This window comes from Sceloporus undulatus, chromosome 3, assembly GCF_019175285.1.
Source record: "Sceloporus undulatus isolate JIND9_A2432 ecotype Alabama chromosome 3, SceUnd_v1.1, whole genome shotgun sequence".
NCBI lineage: Eukaryota > Metazoa > Chordata > Lepidosauria > Squamata > Phrynosomatidae > Sceloporus > Sceloporus undulatus.
Genome location: NC_056524.1, coordinates 195,462,029 through 195,484,368, shown reverse-complemented (window position 1 = coordinate 195,484,368; position 22,340 = coordinate 195,462,029). Strand labels below are relative to the sequence as shown.

The 22,340-nt window shown below is 38.1% G+C and overlaps 1 protein-coding gene across 2 annotated transcripts in view; it reads left to right on the top strand.

Moving 5' to 3' along the window:
* The window catches only part of WDR11 (WD repeat domain 11), a 64,482-nt gene extending 43,926 nt beyond the window's left edge, over positions 1-20,556 (top strand). The window contains exons 18-29 of one of the 2 annotated variants that reach the window (XM_042459426.1): positions 1,036-1,150; positions 2,990-3,179; positions 4,628-4,736; positions 6,379-6,441; positions 7,833-7,898; positions 8,753-8,924; positions 10,145-10,240; positions 10,486-10,651; positions 10,954-11,051; positions 17,362-17,507; positions 18,569-18,648; positions 19,001-20,556. In XM_042459426.1, coding sequence (XP_042315360.1) covers positions 1,036-1,150; positions 2,990-3,179; positions 4,628-4,736; positions 6,379-6,441; positions 7,833-7,898; positions 8,753-8,924; positions 10,145-10,240; positions 10,486-10,651; positions 10,954-11,051; positions 17,362-17,507; positions 18,569-18,648; positions 19,001-19,158 — 1,459 coding nt within the window. In that variant the 3' untranslated portion in view covers positions 19,159-20,556. The remainder of the gene's footprint in view (positions 1-1,035; positions 1,151-2,989; positions 3,180-4,627; positions 4,737-6,378; positions 6,442-7,832; positions 7,899-8,752; positions 8,925-10,144; positions 10,241-10,485; positions 10,652-10,953; positions 11,052-17,361; positions 17,508-18,568; positions 18,649-19,000) is intronic. The other variant, XM_042459427.1, reaches the window with a different exon arrangement.
* The last annotated feature ends 1,784 nt before the right edge of the window (positions 20,557-22,340 follow it).

Here is a 22,340-nt window from a genome sequence, read left to right as displayed (position 1 = left end):
GACTTCAGTTTGTATGGTAGATTGATTGGCATGAATCCATACTAAGATGAGAGGTGGGAAGAGAGTAAAGGAGATCTGTTTCTTTGTTTCTTGTCTACAAAATGTTACAAAAGGGAATGTTTAACAAACAAAATGAGTGACATAGTTTATGTATTAGTGCAGTGCTACTCAAACTGGTGGTCTGTAGATCAGAATCATTGGCTGCAAGTCTGTGGTCAGTTGCTAGGTAATGATATGATGCACATTGGGATGAAATGCCAGTCCAACATAACAGATGGTTTGAGAAGCATTCTATCAGTGTACTCTAAATTTATAAAAATCAAACGTCATGGGCAACATTTAACAAAAAGCTTACCATACACAGATGAGAGTCAGTGAGGTTTCTACTTCTTGGTGATAACCATTTCCCCTATATAATGAGAGTTGGGTATAATTAATATCATGTGCTTGAAATGATTTGGTTCCAAAAGCAGATTAATCTGGAGTCATCCCTAGAGAGTGCTAGTCCTACAATCATTTAAAAAAAAAAACAGTATTCAGAAAATACATGTTTTGGCTCTTTGTATGATAAAGTGACACAGCGAATGCTGAACCAATTTGTTATCTAGTGGTACTTCATGAGCCAGTGTGATCTAGTGGTTTGAATGTTGGGCTAGGACTCTGGGAGACCAAGGTTTGAATCCTCACTCAGCAGTGAAAACCCACTTGGTGACCTTGGGCAAGTCACACTCTTAACCTTAGACAAAGAAAAAGGCAAACCCCCTTTGAATAAATGTTGCCAAGAAAACCCTGTGATAGGTTTGCTTTAGGGTTGCCATAATCAAATAACTTTGAGACACACAGCAAAATGATAATTCACTATATTGTGTTTAATCAGACAGAGCATGAATAGGAACAGAAGAAAGGTGATATTGACCAAAAACGTTTCCTTCCCCCAAAGGTTTTTCCTTATCATTTTAGAGATGGTCTAAAATGTCTGTGATACCAAAACATCCAAGTCTTTAAGGAAAATGTGTACTGTTCATGGCATTTCAGGGGAATCCCAACACACCGAGGCTGGGTGAGGAAGATACGCTTTGCCCCTGGGAAAGGAAACCAAAAACTCATAGCAATGTACAATGATGGGGCTGAAGTTTGGGATACTAAGGAGGTAGATACCAATTTTATTTAACTTCTCTGAATTTGTCCTAGATAGGATGAAATCCTACTTAATTGTGTTTATGGGTAGATTACATTAATGTTACTCAGGAGTTCTACTTTTATACTCTTTAATATCGTTGTTCGTTGATGCAGATATTTCCACCATTAAAGTTGTTCCTAACTAATTGTTTTTAATTATAGAGAGAGCAGGTATAAAACCTGTCTTGGAAGCTAAACATACGTATAATCTCGTTGAAATATATAATAAGTATTAGAAGTGTCTGTATATATTAAATTGTATAGTGTTCTTGTTTTGTCTGATATTTGATCTTTGTTTAATAGATGGGCCCTGCTGAAATGCCTATGTTCTTTCTTTCTCCATAAGGAATGCCTCAATGGCTCATACATTGTAAAGTGACTAGGTTGTATGAAGTAAGGAATGTATGGCAGACGAATTCACTCTTTCAGTGTGGATTGATTTTAAATAAGTGGAATATATCAGGATTTAAATTGGCAAGATTTTTTTTCCAAATAATTGCTTTAAATTAATTTTTTATTTAATCATATATTAAATTAATAATGCATTCCTATTTTTCTACTAAAAGATTCTAATTTCCAATTTTCCACTAAAAATTTCCCATTTCTTAATGTATTTTATAAACAATTTATAAATTAGTTCAATAACTTACTATTCACTGCTTACTTCTTACCACTAGGCCTTGCATCCCTTTGGTCCACTGTATACATGTGATACTCTCTTTTTTAACATAGTGCAAAATACTCTGATTTAGAGCTTTTCCTACAATATATAGTCAACAGTTTCTGTAGGTCTTCTTTCCAGAATTAGTTCTTGGACTTCAGTTTGTTTTGATGTAGCCCATACTCTCAAAAAAGTAGCAAACAGAATGTCCATGAATGCTAGGACAAAGGTCAGATAGTTACTGGGCAGATTGCATTCATTTATTTTCTTTAGCTGAAAATTAAATGCCTGTGCTTGGTAGTTAAAATGTAAATATTCATACTTGAGAAATAATTAAATTGATTCTTCATTAACACAGAGAACACTATTTTAAACTATATTTGATAGAATCATTGTATTTACAGAGAAACTGTATAGATATAATTACATGTATATTATACAATAACAAAGTTAATCTTTAAGGGAAACATAGGCGGGGTACAGACCGCCGCTTTGCGGCGGTCTGCCGCCGCCGCCAGGCGGCGGGGGGAGGCCGCGGCGCCTTGAGGGGGCCCGACTCCCGCGCGGACCGAAAAAAGAAGCTCCATTTTGGAGCTTCTTTTCAAGTCGCGTTTGCGACGTAGCGAGGCGCCAGGGGCGCGCTCGCTACGTCACAAGCGGCGCGACACGTCTGGACGCTGTGCGTCCAGTACGCAAAGATGGCGCCGGCCATGTAGAAGGGCCGGTGCCATCTTGTACGGACGGAGTCCGTACTAGGCACAGGGGCGTCTATAAGAGACGCCCCTTTTTTAAAATGGGACGTCCTCCGGACGTCCCAAAGGGCTGTATAGAAAGCCCCATAGTATTAGCAATTACAAAAACAAAAAGTCTGATTTAGGTGTTTGTATAAAATCATCAATTTTATCTTCTTTGCATTCTTTCTAAGTGAAAGACCACCAAGTAGTAATATTTAGAGTGAATGTGTATGCATGGTCCTTAAAGTAAAATAATCTCAATAGTATTTGCGATCAAGATTGATAAGAGAAAACAAGAAAAAAAAATACAGAATGTATGTGTTGTGAAAGTGTCTTACATGTATAATCAAGAGTAATAAATTTACACACAATGGAAGAGAAATGTTTTTTTCTCAGTTGTTATTGTCTTTCTAAGGCTGGGGTTTGCTTTAAGGTACAGATGGTAAGCAGTTTAAGAAGTGGAAGAAACGTCAACTTCCGAGTACTTGATGTTGATTGGTGTACCTCAGATAAAGTAATCTTAGCATCAGATGATGGATGTATCAGAGTGCTAGAGATGACAATGAAATCTGCATGTTTTAGAATGGATGAGCAAGAGCTGTCAGGTATGGGAAAGCAGTCTGTCTTATTCAATTGAATCATGTAACTCTTGAAAGGATAGGATGTTTCCATGTTGAAACAAGCAGAAAATGATAAATACCTAGATTTTACCCACCAGAAAAATATATGTTCCACAAGGTAGGCACAAGAGTTGGAATAGATTCAAATTCTTTCCTACTGTAAACAGCCAATGTTATGTGATGGCAATGGCAAACCCCCTCTGAAAAAAATCTTGCCATGAAAATCTTGTGAGAGGTGTGCCTCATGTTTGCTATAAATCAGAAATGACTTAAAGGCACACAACAACAACGAATGCCACTAAAGCCATATTTTGCACAGAGTTTGAGCCATGAGGTTTAAGAAATGCAAGTGGCTAAAGCAAAGCCATCCTGTGAACCACTAATACCAACATTGCGGCAGAAATGGAAAGTTGTTCATAATAGTCCCAATTCCAATCATAACTAAAGTGCACAAATAAATAAATAAATCATGTCTAACAACATCATATCTTGTCAGCTATTTCTTCCAAAATATGAATGGGAGGCATTTAAACAGAATTACATATGCAAATGTTGGCTTAAATTCTAAATTTCCTATTTGCAAGTGGGAAACATAAACTTTTCTTCTGGCTACATCCCTCTGTATCACATGGCATACTGCTCCAATGAATCCTTGGCATCATTCAAGGAATTGCTGTACAAAGAGAAGGTCAGAAAAATCCTAGAAGATTATGTGAGAGTAAGAGATAGAATATTTGCATTTGTTTTGACATTTTCCATGTGATTTTTCAAAATTCATTATCTCACCTTTTAGTATTTCTACTCTGCATCAGGCCTAAGTAGTTTTCTTTTTAAAATGTTGTGTGAACTATTTTTGGTAGGGGTTTTTTTTATTTCCTGTTTTCTGTTTAACTCTTCATGTAAACTACATTGTGGGGACTTGCCCAAAAACAAGTTGAGGAATGTAATAAAATCAGTACTGCAGAATGAAATGAAGAACATTATTTAGACACTCAGGTGCTGAGCAGATGAGGCAGGTTAACATAGGCTGAACTCACGCTTTTCTGACCTGGGCTCACCTGGGTTGATTCTTGGGTTGTGTGAGATAGGCAGATGTTTACCCGCCCATCCCCATGCCACCACAGGACCTGCTACTGGTGCTTGCTCCTTATGCGTCATTGCTCCTACTGAGAAGCTCCCCATTGCCACTTCCTATGTGGAAACTGGGAACCTGGCTGCATCCTTCTGGCCAGGCACCCCTTTCTGCATCAGAGATTGTAAACCAACAGTATCAGACTTTTCTTGAAGATACTGAGTGAATCATATGTCCCAGAAAGACTTAATCTTGTTTTCACTATATTTGTGGTTTTTTTTTTCCCCCAGAAGCCTTGACAAATCTATGGAATGTTTTTCTTTTCTTTTTCCTCTTCCTCTTCTCTGCTTTTGTTTTCCAGAACCTGTGTGGTGTCCATATCTCCTCATTCCAAGAGCCTCTTTAATTTTAAAAGCATTTTTGCTACACCAACCTTGGAATAATAAATATTCTCTGGATATTTCAGACATGTAAGACTCCTTTTTAACAGTCGACGTTCGGGTTTTATAAAATGGCAACATTTTATAAAATGTAATATTTTAAATGTAAGATTTTTATAGGGACACTGACTCAAGAGGCCCAGGTGCTGCATGATGGGGTGAGCTCCCATCACTAGTCCCAGGCTAGCAGTTTGAAAACATGCAAATGCAAGTAGATAAATAGATACCACTTCAGGGAAAGGCAAACAGCATTCTGTGCAATCATGGTGGCCACATGGTCAGAGTAGTCTCTGACAACGCTGGCTCTTTGGCTTTGTAATGAGATGAGCACTGTCCCCTATGGTCAGACACGACTTGATAACCTTAACAACAGGGAATACATTTACCTCATTAAGGCAGTAATGAGACAGGATTTTACTGTTGGAAGGGGTGTGCTGGAGGTGGATGGGGCTCAAACCAGTGGTAGGTAGGGCCAGAGCTTTTCTGTGTGCCATTTTTTTCTCAACTCCTCTCATCCTTCCCACCTATGTTGGGCAAGTGCAAAAGCTTGAACTCACAGGATACAAGACAGAGGTTGGGCATCTCTAGCTTAGCAATGGATCACAACTACTTTCAGTTTAGGTGTGAATTTCACAAATTTGGAAGTGGACATTTGTTAGTAATTTTCCTAGGCACACTGTATTTCTTTTAAGTTGCTCAATTCAACAGGGACAGAAGTTGCACAATAGACTTGAATGGTCCACTGTTTGCTTGCATGAAAACACATCAAGCTACTTCCCTGTTCATAGCAGTGGAATAAACTGCATGCACAGCTGGTTCTTGCATGGGCTGAGCAAAGAGGGACACTGCTTGCATAATATATGTATGTGCATGTATTGAGCTGTGTATTGATTGGTTATAGTATATACAAAGTTTTGAATTTCCAGTGATCAGCTGCAACCTAAAAATGTACTTCTGCCAGTAGCACACACATTACAGGATAGGTCCTATACCCGTGTGCCCTCCATGTTTGGGAAGTAAACATCCTTCAGAGCAGATGGAGAGAGTGGCAGGGAAAGAGTAGAAGGGAAACCTGTTATATGGGTAGAAGTCTGGTCATTTAATATTAAATTTAGCTCACAGTTTACAAAACAAAAATACAAATGCAAGAGACATTATTTTTTATTTAGAGCAGCCTATTGCTGAAATGTTTCATTGCATTATGAATTCACACCACTTAAGACTGAAAAATCAGTAAGTGGGAAAACAAGTTAGTGCAGTTTTGTTTCACTTTTGAGTTGGGCTTTAAGATGAGCACTGATATTCCCAAATCTGCAGTGCTGAGGATTTATCAGAGTTCACTTCTTCCTTACATGAGTGAACATGTTCCTAACTTTGCATTTAACAGAAAACCTCCTTCATACATTAGATTTTGTCTCTGCAATGTTTCCCTGCCTAATTAATTATAGGATTGTGAGTCCCCCTCAGCCCAAAATCTAGAAGAAATTCCCCATAGTGATGTTGCATCCTCTGCTTAAAATTAGAGAAATGATTTGTAACTGAGAGGAGCCAAGTTTTCTCCAACACCAGTTGTTCCTCTGAATTTGCAGAATATGGTATACTCTGGATGAGAGTTAGGATGCTGATTTTAAGACTAATATCTGCCTTGTAAATGTTTTTGTCTGCTTTGCAGAAATTATCCAGAGAATGAAAATGTTAAAAATTTGCTACAAGACCAATTGCACTCATTATCCAAGTAAGCATGTTTGAATTAATGCATTAAAGTTTCCGTTTTATAGTTGTTTTTTGTTTTGTTTTTGTTTCTTTGTTTGTTTTTGTATTAGCACTCCTGTTAGTCCTGTTGACCTGGCAGCCAGAGCAATGTTAAGCATTTGCAAAGCCGATGAGTGTGATTTCTTCTAATGCAAGTCACTAATTGATATTCTTCATGCATTAGGATACAATTTTAATCAGTCTCTCAAAAGACATGTTTATTTTTTCTTCTAAAAGCTGCCATGTGATACAGGGTGATTCAAAAAGAATGGTGTAAAAGGAAAGCTGTTCTTCTTTTTGAATTGCCCTGTATGTATTTGGTGAAAATACAGTGTTGCATTCTCAATATTAATTAAAAAAAACTTTATGGGGTTGGGTCTAGATTTAGTTATGCTCAATTAGGCTGTGCAAGCACAATTCCTAGTCCTCCAAAACTACTGCACAGATACTTTGGGGACCCAACTAAATGGGATAGACTGAGGTGTAGTCATAACCTATGCCCAATTTGGAGATGAATCCTACCTTCCTCTTGTGTCACAGTCTACTTTGTTCACTAGGGTTCCTGAATCCTCTGTGAAGGATTTTCAAGAAGTTGGAGAGATTGCCATGGGGAAGTCTGTTTCTGCTAAATAGTTATTTCCTAAATTTAAATTAAACACATGCACAATAATTTTGTACTTACAGCTAAGTTGGTGATATTAAATTGTTTTGGACCAGATCTTCACGACATTGCCTATACAAGATTACCAGTTTTTGTCTTTTTTGCTATTTTTAATAGAACTAGCAAGACACATGTGCTATTTCTAGCAGTTAGATCAGAAATGACATGCCAGTAGATATCACAACCTCCTTTTTCCCATGTTATAGACCAGGAGAGAGGAAGCTGTGAACTTTCAGATGTTCTTAGACAGCAAATCCTATCAGTCTAATCTGTGGTGAGGGATTATGGGAGTAGCACTTCTTTTGTGGGGAGATGCTTTTCCCATCCCTGGTATAGAAAGAAATAGTAATTGGCTTTTAATGGAGAAAGTAACAAAAGCAATTTCTGCTCTTAACTGAGATTATTTAGACTATTTTAATAGATTATCGGTATCAGTCCATCTTATTATGTAAATTAACCATTGGTTTTGGGCTTCCAAAGAGATGTATGCCATTCTTAGTTAGATATACTTAAGATGTAAATAATTCAAATATCATGATACAGTAACTGAAATCTTATCTACCATTTTTCTGTTATATTTTTGTATGTTACACTTTTTATTTTCTATAAAATATGGTGAAAATTATTTCCTTTTTAAACTCCACAGCATAATAAATGCTAGCGCATGATATATAACACTAGTTTTACTTTACTTTTTATTCTTCTTTTTGTAGTGACATCAAGAAGCTTTTACTTGATCCAGAGTTCACTCTTTTGCAGCGATGCCTATTGGTTCCAAGGTAAGAAAAAACATAAGACATTTCATTCCAGTTTTATACGTAGAATTCTCATGTAGTTTTAAACCTGAGTATTTTAAAACGTCAAAACAAAAATGACTTTTAATTTAGCCTTTAGAAGATGCTTGTTCAATTGCATATAATACTTTTCTCTGAACTTAAGCATATTATATCGGGTTTCTCCTGCTATCTGAAGATCTGCAGGTAACATTGAAGGAGCCCTGGTGGCGTAGTGGTTAAATGTTCATACTGCAGCCACTCACACCCACAAGCTTGTGAGTTCAATTCAAGGTCCCTATCCTTTCATAGGTTGCTAAAATGAGTACCCAGCTTGTTGAGGACAATTAGCTTACATATTGTAAACCACTTAGGGAGTGTTAGTTAACTGATAAAGAAATGTACTTGCTATTGCTACTGCATCTGCATTCTGAAGTAAGGTCCAAAACACACTGCAGAAATAATCCAGCTAGATATTGCTTTAACTGCCCTGACTCAGTACTAGGGAAATCTGGGAACTGTAGTTTATTGTGGCACCTGAGCTGTCTGATAGAGAAGGCTAAATGCCTCACAAAACGATAGTTCCCAGAATTCCCTAGCATTGAGCCAGGGCACTTAAAGTAGTTTCAAACTACTTTCTGCATTGTGTTTTGGGCCTTAGAGAGTCTCAGAAGAGCAATATCACCTGCTCTTTGTCTCCCCATAAAAATTATGCATTGCAGAACAGTTCAGTGTCTTTTTCATATCCTTCCTATTTTCATTACCTGGGGGCACGAGGTGGAGATGGTGATAATGGCAGTCAGGCAGTCTAAAATCATAAGAGCTATAAATGTCCAATTCAGACTTTTATTTTTTCCCAGGCTATATGGTGATGAATCTGAGCTGCATTTCTGGACTGCTGCTGCCCATTATTTGCATACCTTTTCCCAGGGGAAGACATTAACTGAAAAAACAGAAAACATTTCTCAAGAAAAATGGATCAGTCCACTAGATATATGTTATGATACACTGTGTGAAAACTCGTATTTCCAGGTATTGAAAGATTTTTAGCTAAAAGTCCAATCATTAAAGATAGCACTTTTGCTTTCACATAAAGCTGATCCCCTTTCATTTGAGGCTTTCATATTTGTAGGGATGTCGTTTTAGTTATTCATGTACCTAAATATATGCTTGTGCATTCTTTCTGGTTTCTACATTTTTCACAGTGCAGTGCAGGGTCAGTTGAACACATCAAAGGTCTGTCACAAAGTGAAATGGGAGATAGGTATTTATTTTATTTTATATGTATAGCCATACTGTTCCATAGATCAGGCACAATTACAGCAATTATGCTCAAATAATAGCTGGATCATTGACCCCAAAAAGTTCACCAGTAATGAATTTGATGAATTTGCATAAACAAAGAAGGTACACCAACATTTCTTATTCTGAATATAGAAAATTATCATTTGTAAACTTTTGGAGCTAAGAAAGTCTACAGTAGTTCCCTTGTCTAAAAGGCTAAAGTGAGACAGCAGAAATAACTGCACTTCTCAGGAGTGTAATACTTTCATCAGAACATTGATCATAACAGATAGTTCTTTCTATATTCACAGTCTTCTTGTAACAGCAATCTTACAGTTGATTCCCTGTATCTAATGCAGTGTTCCTATTTTCCTTCCCAATTCATATTGTAACTCCTTGCTACGTATCTTATTCTGATACTTGTGCTACCTTGTTCACCACTTCACAGTTTCTTTAATTGACTTTCCATTCCTTTTCAAGTTTATCAAAAGCATGTCACTTTTTGTGACTGTTTTTCCTTCACCATTTACTTGAAAACTTGGGTCTTTTGTCTTGGGTCTATAACCTTTGATCTATAAATCTGAAACATTAAAAATTCAAAATTCTGTACATAACTTGTGTAACTGCCATCTTGGCTGCACCTTTGAGGTTTCTGTCCTTTTTGTTTTTCTGTTTGTTTGCTTTTTTATTTTTAAGGCCAGTTCCCTTATTTATGATCAGTATGAAAAATATACTGAACTTGGATGAATGTATCGACACAGGGACTTTTTTTATGTACCTTCCCATGAGAAAATTGGTTAACTCTTGAGCAATTTACTGTATATTATTTGAGCACAGCAATGGGACCCTAGATTATGAATCCTTTGAAGTTCACATTGTTACCATGTATATAGCAGAAACACTCATATTTCTTGTTTAATTAATGATCACTCACAATTTCTCATTCATTTGCATATAAATCTCTATAGAAATTCCAGCTTGAAAGGGTCAATCTTCAGGAAGTTAAAAGATCAAATTATGATCACACCAGGAAATGCACAGACCAGCTGCTGCTTCTGGGCCAGGTTTGTGTTGTTAATTTATGTTGCTTTACTTTTGCATTCATTCCATTTTGGCTAACACAAAATTTAATTAGCAAACTAGGGAGAAAATTAAGTTGCACTGGCAATGAATATTATTATTGTGTGATTCTATTTTTATTTTTTAAAAAGAAAGTGGATTTTCTGAGTTAAACGGATGCATTGGAATCTGGATTATTATTATTATTATTATTATTATTATTATTATTATTATTATTATTCCTTCCCAGACCGATAGAGCTGTGCAATTGCTCTTGGAGACAAGTGCTGAAAATCCTTATTACTACTGTGATTCACTCAAAGCATGCCTGGTTACTACAGTGACTTCCTCAGGCCCTTCCCAAAGCACCATCAAATTGGTAGCAACCAACATGATTGCAAATGGAAAGCTGGCAGGTGAAACGTTTTTTCTCTCTTGAACACAAAATGATGGTTTCAGCATTGACTTAAGGCCCCATTGAACTAAGTGAAGCTCAGTAGCCTCTGTATTTTTTGGAGGAAAATGTGCATTGTAACATAAAAAATATGTAATACTTGGGCACACATATGGGTCAGAGAAAGTTGGGCTGGCAGACTTTTCACTCTGCAAGTAGCAGTAGGGAGGGCATCATGTTGTTACCTGCCACATGGGCTTTGTGAGTTTTCAAAGTTTTAAACTGATGAATAAAGCTTAGTTAATATTGATTCTTCTTTTACAGAAGGTGTCCAGTTACTGTGTTTAATAGATAAAGCTGCTGATGCGTGTCGTTATCTGCAAACCTATGGTGAATGGAATCGAGCAGCATGGCTTGCAAAAGTATGCAATTTTCTCAATCTGATTTCCTGTTCTCTATGGTCTGATTCTTGCTAATAAATAGCCAAAACATACATTATAACCAGATAAGCTAGCAAAATAAAAGATGGCATCATTTCTTTATAGAAAGGGGGATGGGGAGGAATTACTCAACTCATGTATGGTGTATATCACCTACACTTCTTGAAATATTGATGACAACTACTGCTCAAAATTTTGCACTGAAAAGTTTTCAGTTTTGATACTAACTTCTGGAAGAATATTGTGTCAGGGATGGTGGGAGTTGTAGCTCTTCACCTCTGGCTTGAACTCACCACCTGGTTGTGCACCGCGCTGACCAGTTTTGGCCAGTGGTTATAGCTTAGCAGAGTTACAGAGAATAGGCTGAAGACCCCGACAAACTCTCCAAGCCTTCTCACTCTTGCTTCCACAGAAGTCTTCACCCTTTTCAGATCCAGCTGGTTCTTGTAGCTTCACCCAAGACCAGACAACTCAGTAGTCTTAATAAAAGATCTACTTTTTCTACTATATACAGCTCCAAAACATCCAACACAACAATACTATACTCCTCACTATCCACTACTATACCCACTACACAACCCACAAATACATTGGGATGCATAGTCATTATTATAGTCAATGCATGGTACCACCCACTGTTGTCTGTTTCCACCCAGTAGGCGTGTACAGCATTCTCATTGGTTCTTTGGTTCCTACAATTAATGATTTCATCATCTCAGCTGACCACTTAACATTGTCAGGTGTGTCCAATTATCCACTTTACACTTCTTGTCCTTGGCATTCAGGACTTGTTAATTGTATTACCATTTACACCTGTGTGGTTCTCATTGGCTTCTGCTGAGTCACCCTGACTCTACATACATGTTTATTTCATTTACTGTATATCCCATGTTGCTTTTTCCTTGACAGTCCCTCCCGAAATAAAATATTGTATGTGGCTTACATGTCATCCAACCATTTGTGTCAACCTTTCATGGTTTTCCACTGTTAGTGGCTTTAGAAACAAATCTGCTGTTAGTTTGTGTCTCTATGTATTTCAACTCTATTTCTCCTTTTTGAACCATGTCTCTTACATTTTGGTACCTACACCCACATATTTGGTTCTGTTTTTCAAACTTTCTGTTTCAGCCATTGCTATACATGATTGTGAATCTTCTTGAATTCTCCTGGAACTCTGAAATTTTCGGTTCAGGTCATTTAACAATTGTTCAATCCACTGTACCTCGTTCACTATTTCGTCAAAGCTGCAAATTCTGCTTCGAAGTACTTAGCGCTACGTTTGTTTGTTTTCTACTTCTCCAAACTATTGGACTTTCACTATATTGATGATCATTCCGTTTACTGATTCTTGTCTCCTAATTCTGATGCAAATGAACTATCTAACAAACAATCTAAATCTGCGTTACTGCTTATAATTAACTTCTTGTCTAATGTCCCTTTCAAGTATCTTAACAAGTGTTTTACAGCTGTCCAATCCTCAATCTTAGGATTGCAAACTCTTCTAGATAAAGTGTTAACGGCAAACGCAATGTCTGGTCTAGTGTGGCAGAAATAACTGTAGTGATCCTGATGCTCCTAAAAATGTTTTGTCCTCAAAATCTCTGGTTGTTGGTTCAGAAATGAAACCAGTTGTCATTGGAGCTTTAACTATTTTGGCATTCTGTAGACCACACTTTTCAATCAAGTTCTCCATCTTCTTCATCTGACTTAACAAACAATGTCCTCTTGTGTCCACTCAACATTATACCTAAATAAGACTTCAACAAACCAAATCCTTCAAGCAACTTTTCTGACATTCTCTCTTGACTGATTCTATTTCCTGTTTTGACTTTGCTGCCACGCACAAGTCATCCAATAAAATCACCAAACTATGTCTCCTTTGTATATACACAAGCATCTGCCACGCTTCTCTTGTATCCTAACTTAACTAACTCGTCATTAATGCACAAATTCCAAGCTCTGGCACTCTGTTTTAAACCATACATGCCTTCTTATCTATAAAACTTCTGACTTCCATTCTCCTCAAACCCTTGTGGCTGTTCCATGAAAATTTCTTCATCTAAATTGCATTTAGATAAGCCGTTTACAATCAAAATGCTCTACTACTAAATTCCTCCTAGCTGCTACAGCTAACACCATTTCAAACTTTCTGGCTTTGCTGTTGGAGAATACGTCTTATCAAAATCTCTCATACTGCTGTTGTGCAAATCCTTAGCTACTAATCTTGCTTTGTACTTATGCTTCCATCAGGCATTTCCTTTCTCTTATATCCCATTTGCAACCTATCATGGTTTATCTTTAGGTCTTAACAATTTCAAACACATCCTGTTCACCAAGCAACTAAACTCACTTTCCATTGCTTCAAACCATCTTTCCTGTTCTTCCCTGGAAAGGTTTCTAACTGTTCAAAACTCTCAGGCTCTTCTACCACTGTACAAGCTCTTGCCTGCGTCACACACATAATCTGGTGACTTCCTAACTCTGTGACTACGCCTGGGTATGAATTCTGTCGTTCTGCCTCTTTCCTCATCTGTCTGCACTAGAGTTGTTGTCTTTCTGCTAAATCTCTGTCTTCTGTCATCTAGTGGTTCTGGTCTTGTTTTGTGTCTCCCCATCTGAGGTACTACCACTACTGCTAGTAGAGCTTTCTGGCTTGACTGAAACCCCTCCGTTTCCTGAAGTTGTTTAGTCTGTGCTTGCTGCTCACTTGAGCTACTCACCTCAAAAACACTTCCTTGTTTGCATGCAGCTTGTCCCAGCCAGCCATGTCTCTCAAAATTTGCAGACCTGGAGTACTGTCTGATCTCTTTCCTCTCATAAGAATTGTAGCTGTTCCCTGAATCCAGAAACATTAGCCTTTTGCTTTTGGGTTCTCCTTTCCTCCTAAAACAAGCAGGTATGTACACATGTGCAAATTGACCAAAAACTCTTAGGTATTTGAAATTTGGCACTCTCCCATATAAAACCCTGTAGGGAATGTCTTCATCTCTGCATGGTACAACCTGTTACTTATGTGTATGGCAGTCAGGGTTGCTTTACCCCAGAAGTGTCTTTAACTCCTGCATCTGCCATCAAACACGCAGAAATCCTTTTTATGTCCTGGATTTTCCTTTCTGCTAAACCATCCTCACTGGACAAGCAGGGTTAGCGGTTTCATGTCTTATCCCACTTTCTGGAACCAATTGTACAGCTGGTTGTTTAAAATTCTCCACCTCTATCTGTAACAATTGTCCCAACTCTGCTATCAAATCTTCTTTCAATCATCCTGACCCATTCTTTCAAACTTTGCCCAGCTTCTGCTTTATTTTTCAATATTCTTACATATGCAAATCTTGAAAATCTATAACAATTACCAGGAAATATCTGCTCCCCCTAGTGACAAACAATTTGCTTGGGCTACATCTGCATGGACAAATTGAAACGGTCTCTGAGCAATCCTTTTGGACTTCTTAGCAACTGGTAAGCTCTGACCTTACACTGATACATTACAGTACAGTCTAATGATTTTTACATTCTGCTACTTTAAATCTGGACACATGCTTATTAAACTCTTTAAACACTTGAAACTTGCATGGCCAAATTTTCTATGAACGCTGTATGCAGTCTTTGTGCAACGGAACATCTATTTTGTTAGCTCTCTCAACCTTGTACTTATCAACATTTCTTCTAGAAAATAAAGCTTATCTTTTTTCAAACCTATGCCACGCAGTTCCCCATTTAAAGTTATTTTACTAATGTTCTTTCAAAGTGACTATGTAGTCTCTGTCTGTTAATCTGCTCACTGATAACAAATTGTTTCTAATTCTTTCACATGCAAAACATCATTAAAGTTTTCTTTTAGCCCTGGAATGTAAACTGTTCCCATTGATTTATAGTTGTGAGCTCATTCCCGTCAGCTAAACAACTGTTTTACGTTAGATTGCTTTATCACTATTAGATTAATGTTATAACATGGAGGTCGAAGCTCCTGAATCTACAAGCCATTTAGAGTTTGCTTTCTGTCTTTCCTTAATCATGTTGCAACATATTTATTTTATTTATTGTCCTTCAAAAATGGCGGTTTGAATTGCTTCTGCCTCTGGCCGTGCCATCTGCTCTCTGCTTGCTTCTATCACTAGCCAATGTTTACAGTTTCTCTGCAGATGTCCATCTTCTTGCAGTAGAAACATTTCCTTTGCTCCCTCGAAGAAGCTGCTTGGTCCAGCCCACGCACATCAGGCTTGGCTTGCTCACTTGGCACACACTTTGGAAGTTGGTGCGTCATTTCTTCTAGACAGTCTCCTCTGGTCTCTTCCAGAATTCTGGCCACAACTAAATTCTCTGTTAGTTCCTCTGCCGGTAGGTTCTGCAATGCATTAGTAATATTGCTCCAAGTAGAATCTAGGGACTCAATCAAAATAGCACTGCTGTTCTCTATTAATTCCACTCCTCTTAGCTCAGCCTGCACAAACAAGTCTTGCATAGTTTTTAAATGTTCTATCACACACTGCCCCTTTGCACATCTTCTGTCTATAATTCTCTTAGACCATAGCATTTTTGCAAAGGCAGTTGAAGGAGTGTGTAGTCTTTGAAGTGTTTCCCAAACATCTCTCGCCGTTTCCTTACTCTTACGTCATTAATCAAGTCTTCCTCCAACATTAAATAAAGACAGGCTTTAGCTTTGTTATCTTTCTCTTTCGTGGCTGCACTTGCTGTGGCTGGCAGCCCGGCTTAACAGTGCCCCATAAACTTTCCTTTATAAGTAGGGACTGGGCATAATTCTTCCGGTGGGGTAGTTGCTTCTGTTCATTTACTAACTTCAAGATTTCCATTTTAATTTGTTGCAGTGACTCAATTGACACAGTCCTTCTGAGTATGCACAGCTGACCCCTTTCAGGCTTAATCAAAACACTGGAGGAGTTACTCACGGAGCTTATCAGTGCAGCGCAAACAGCTTGCTCTGATCTGTCTTCCACAAACTTTCTTCCACTCTCTGGAACTTTCAGCTTCTGTGGATGCTGGGTGCTGCAGTTCTGGGCCCATAAACCTTGTCAGGATGATGGGAGTTGTTAGCTCTTCACCCTGGCTTGAACTCACCACCTGGTTGTGCACCACGCTGATCAGTTTTGGCCAGTGGTTACAGCTTAGCAGAGTTACAAGAATAGGCTGAAGACCCCACAAACTCTCCAAGCCTTCTCACTCTTGCTTCCACAGAGTCTTCACCCTTCTTTCAGATCCAGCTGGTTCTGTAGCTTCACCCAAGACACCAGGCACTCAGTAGTCTTAAATAAAGATCTACTTTATTCTACTATACAGCTCCAAAACTATCCAACACAACAATACTATACTCCTACTATCACTACTACTACCCACTCTACAACCCACAAATACATTGGATGCATGCTAGTCATATTTATAGTCAATGCATGGTACCACCCACGTGTTGTCTGTTTCCACCAGTAGGCGTGTACAGCATTCTCATTGGTTCTCTTGGTTCATCCTACAATTAATGATTTCATCTCTCGCCTGACCACTTAACATTGTCAGGTGTGTCCAATTATCCACTTTACACTCTTGTCCTTGGCATTCAGGACTTGTTAATTGTATTACCATTTACACCTGTGTGGTTCTCAATTGGCTTCTGCTGAGTCATCCTGACTCTCACATACATGTTTTATCACTTTCTTCATGTTGCTTTTTCCTTGACATATTGTAGATTAACAACTGGAACAGAGTGGGAGCAGAGAAGATATGGATGTCTGTCCTAAATGAATTATGAAACAGAATCACTGCCTTGGGAAACTAGCTGCATATTTGACAGAGTTCCAACAGTTGCAAGTCTAAGGAGTGAAACAGACAGACTGAATAAAGCAGTTTCCACCCACTTTGAAGTCGGGGTGTTTAGATGACAGTACTTTCACTTCTTTTCCCACAAGAACCAGGTGCCACATGACAGTGTGCTCCCATCACTAGTCCCAGCTTCTGACAACCTAGCAGTTCAAAAACATGTAAAAGTGCAAGTGTATAAATAGGTACCACTTTGGTGGGAAAGTAACAGTGTTCTGCGCAGTCATACCGGCCACATGATCACAAAGTTGCTTTTGACAACACTGACTCTTCAGCCTAGTAATGGAGATGAGCACTGTCCCCTACTGTCAATCATGACTAGATCATGACTAGACAATCTTGTCAAAGGAAACCCTTTACCTTTTAACACTGAATACAAACCTGTAAGAATTTTTCATTCCACCCCCCCACCCACCCCGCATGGGAAAATTCTAAAATTAGATGTAATATTTCCACACTTTCCTAGGTTCGTCTGAATGCAGAGGAATGTGCTGATGTTATGAAGCGTTGGGTTGATCACCTCTGTTCTCCACAAATCAACCAGAAATCCAAGGCCATCCTCGTCCTCCTCTCCTTAGGATGTTTCATGAGAGTTGCAGAGATGTTACACAGGTCAAATGAGGCATTTTTATTTTCTCTGTTCACTTGAAAAATGTTAAGCCATTTCTCTATATAGATATACACAAACAACATAGCTGTAAACACATTGAAAAGAACTGTCAGGGCTGATATCTGCAATTGATAATTAAAATAGCAGTACTAAGAGCTTTTCCAGCTACACATATTGTTATATTTACACAGGAGTAAACTTCATGGAAATCAGTAATTCTTAGAAGCAGGCATGTTTTTTCTTGTGTAATTGACACTTACGTAATGAGTCTAGTCTGATGTATGTATGTATGTATGTATGTATAATCTACTTGGCATAAAATACCAAGTAGCTATACCACTTCCAGTGTTAAATCTCAACTCAAAGATATTATAGATATACACATGCATAGTCGTGGAACCAACTTGTAAACTATGGGGCCAAAATGCCATGAAATGCAAGATTTTTGTTGTTGTTTAGAAGCCAATTCATCAGATACCTGGAGTACTCTGCCATTTGGGAGATCATAATAACAGACACGCCTGCAAACGATGGAGAGAGAGTGAGGAAGGGGGTGACTATAAATAGTGGACCAGAAAGGATATGAAAAGCAAGTGTACAGTGGGACCATGGTATTCACGGGAGATCTTTCTGGAGGTGTACTCCAACCCCCCTCCCCAGTTACAAGTATCCATGGATGCTCAAGTCCCACTGTCCCCAATGGTGGAGCATGCATGCAGCTGCACCGCCATTAGGGGCAGCCCCGTAGTCTCCAATGGTGGAGCGTGCATACAGCCGCACCATCATTACGGACAATGGGCTTCAGGTGAAGTCCCTTTGCCTCTAATGGTGCCACGGCCGCCACTGGGGACAACAGGGACTGTCTCTAATGGCAGCGTGGCCGGTATGCACACTGTCATTGGAGACACTGGGGTCTATCCCTAATGGCAGTGCGGCCACTGGAAACAACCCGGTGCTTCATCACTGAGTCTTGTTGCAAACTACTTGGTTTATCTTCTGACAGTGACGGAAAACACTTCAAGTTGCCTTTTATATCATTATGGTTTGTTCTTCTTTTTAACAGCATGAGGTATTTTGATCGGGCTGCCTTGTTTGTTGAAGCTTGCCTCAAGTATGACACAATTGAAGTTAATGAAGATGCAAATATCCTTTTTGAAATTGTTGCCAGAGTTGTGAAATCATAAGCCTGCTGGAGTTATTTGGGAATTGTTGTAAAACAGTCCAAGCTGAATGGGGTGGGAAGCTATGGTTTTCTAAGAAAGGAAATAGAAACAGTTTATTCAGGGAGTAACAAGTAATGTGCTCCACAGGAACGAGCATAGATAGTATCAAGCATTTTGATACCCAAGGCCAAAGTATAGGCAGCACTAGCTGTAACCCTCACTATCCATAGCCCTCACACTCTAAGATTAATATTATTTGGGGGAAAGATTATAAAGGTCTGGTTCTGGTGATCTCTGTTAGTTCACGTTTGTTTCCTTAACATAAAATTTACGAAAATTGATCCATGCAGTATATTCAGATTATGCCAGAAGCCTGAAGACTCTAGGGTTTAAGCAGGCTGCTGCTTTGTTTGCAGCTAAAGCAGGACCAGCTGGTAAAGATTTACTAGATGAACTTGACCAATTGAAAGAAGAAGTACTTAAAGAGTGATTAACTCTAAGTGAACCCCTACAGAAATGAAGCTTCACATCTGATGGAGTTATTGGGGCAGTAATTCTTTGTAGATAATTTCTATAAATGGACCAGTTCTTTTGACAAAATAATACATCCTTGGTTACAGTAGAAATTATAAATGAAGACTGTCATGTATCAACAGTTTTCTTTCAAAATTAATAGAGATAAATTATACTTCTGATTAATCAAAATTCAGAAACTGTGCCTATTAATGTTTCTAGCTGCTGAAGCTCTCTTTCAATAAATGGTGAAAGTCCCAAAGCTAGGGACAGACTGTACATCAGTGTTGGGGCAGTGCAGTCTTTGCACCACATTCCCCCACCAAACCTTTTTCTAGTTCCCAAAGTATTCCCCTTTAAAAACTATCACACCAAAATTCCTCCTCAAATAACCAATACTGCCAGAAATCACAGAATGGTTTGGTTGAATTTTGTCCCCTGCAGTTTCCTTCCAAATCCAAAAGAAATCAAAGAAACAAAAAATAATGAGGTCACAGTGTCCCTTTTGCCTATGGAAGCATCCTTTGGAGAGCTTTGCGTGCATCCTGTGGTGGGGTTAGCATCAAGGATCCTGGATAAAAAGCTAAAAAATTAACCAGTTTCCTGATGCCTTAAAAACTAGCTTTTGAAGAGTTTTTGCCACTTCGTTTTTATGTCCAGGAGTTAGGCAAGAGATATAGGTGAATGTGCTTTTCAGTAACAAGGCCATTATAAGATCACTGGTGGATCAGGCCAAAGGCCTCTCTAGCTAAGCATCCTGTTTCTGACAGTATTGAACAAGATAGCTGATAAATGACCCAAAAGGGGTTACAAGGGCAATAACCCTCCTCTGCTGTTATCCAGCAACAGATCTTAAGAAGCATGATGCTTCTAATTCTTGAGGTACTATATATCATGACCAGAAGCCATTGCTAGTGCTTCCTGTCATAAATTTGTCATGTCACCTTTTCCAGTCACCAAAATTGGTAAACATAATGAACATGCAACAAAACTATACAATTGGTATAGCTTGGCTCTTCTTTTTACTCTGGAGTATGCTGCTCTCTTGATTATTTTAAATGAAACTGGTTAAGTTTTCAATAGTTGTGTAATAGATATATACTGCTACAAGCTCTAGCACAAGAATTAATTATTTGCTCTTTTCTCTGTATACTGTATATTATGTGTGTTTTAACAGTGCGCTTAGGAAGTACACTGTAATCAGAACCAGGCTGGTTTTCTTGTGAGATTTACCTCTGTCTAATTCTACCATGTCCGGTTGCAATCCAAATGAGTACATGTTTATTGTTAATAAAGTTTTAATGTGTATTTGTACATGTTACACACATTTACTGCAGAAATATCAGATCAGATTAAAGTACTTTGTGAGTTATAATCTAACAGTGGATGGGTTCTTGAATTTGGGAACAAATACAGTATCTGTGGGCTCTATTTTTAAGTATGCATCCTCACTGATACATACATACATCTTTATTTAATAAGTCTCCAGACCATTTCAAAGAATACAAGATAATACAAAAGGAAAAATATATACATAGTTAAAACTTATATAAAAATAAATCTCTATTTTAAAAAAAAACATACAGAGTTAAAACTTACATAAAAAGAAATCTCTATAAAATTAGAATATCAGCCAAATGGGAGAATTATGCATCCTCACTGGAAGGGAATGAATAGTTCTACCATTTGGCTGATATTCTAATACTTGGTAATGCATATTACCAAGAGAGGGTATTTCTGCAATATGATACGAAGTGGCAGAACTCCCTCATTAGTTCTCAGAGCAGAAAGAGATTGATACAGTTTTATTCATTCATGACCGTGTGGCAGGGTAAGCCATTCCAGGAAAGCACGTGTATTTTACACAAACAAGCAGCTTGGAGGAGACAGTCAGAAATGAGCAAGCATACAAAGACTTTCTCAAGTGAAATGCACCTTTAAATTCTGACAAGAAGAATCCTCATCTATATACACAAATGCTAATATTGAATACAAAATATCATACAAACTCAGATTTATTCTGGATATTTAAATTTGCCTAGCATGTTCTCATTCAGCCTCCTTTTTCAGTCTGTGTTATCAAGACTCACTGGCATTCCATGTTTTTATAATTTTCAATATAATTTGCATGGAGGGATTGCAGCTCTGTATCTTCAAACACTTAAAAAAGAGGCAGCTTTCTTTGCTGGATTACCTCAATCAATTAACAGTTTGGTACTGATGCCTTGCCATGAAACAAATACTTCTATTTGGATCACAGCAGTTGCACAGTGAAAAAAAAGGCTGCATTGCTTGTAATGAGAAGGAAGTAATAAGGAGTTTTCCCAAAGGAAAAAGAACAAAGTGATTGAAAAAAAATTCATTGGGGGAATAATTCCTAGTTTTCAAATTCTCCAAGACGTAGATAATGGGTTCCTGGTGAAATATAGTGAGCATTAGACTGCAAATTCATGTAACTGTCTTCTGGAAATTTCATTGGAGTCTGTATTGTACAGAATGATTCATGGGATCAGTATAGTAGAAGATGTTTTGATGCTTTTCTTCATCATTTAATCAGATTATCATTTTAAGAGTGTTGGGACTTAAGGTGAAAATAGTGTTATCCTAGTTTTTTGTGGGTTTTTTGAGCTATGTGGCCATGTTCTAGAAGAGTTTATTCCTAACCTTTTGCCAGCATCTGTTGCTGGCATCTTCAGAGTCTTATCCTAATTTTTAGGCTTTTCAAAACACAGGGACCTTTTCATTGATTCAGAGGTTTTTGTAGATAAAAGCATTTTGAGCATACTGCCTTCAGTTCCAAGTAGTAGATGATGATGATGATGATGATGATGATAATATAGTTTATTTATACCTCCCGCTGCTCCCACGGATTGAGGCGGGATTACAACCTTAAAAGACACTTAGTACAATTTACAATCAATACAACAATAAAATACACTGAATTTACCAAGAATTCCTATTAGTTCTCTAAAAATTACAATTCGTCCATTAGCCAACAATTGGAGTCAAGGAAGAGCAGGCGTCATAACCTTTTTATATGGAATTCAGTGGATAAGCCCGCCGGAATAAGCAAGTAGGTTTCAGCAGCACTAGGGTTAAACTGTATGTGGCAGTAGCAGTCTGTTCAAGCAAAGCTGCACCATTGTCCAGCTGTTAGTT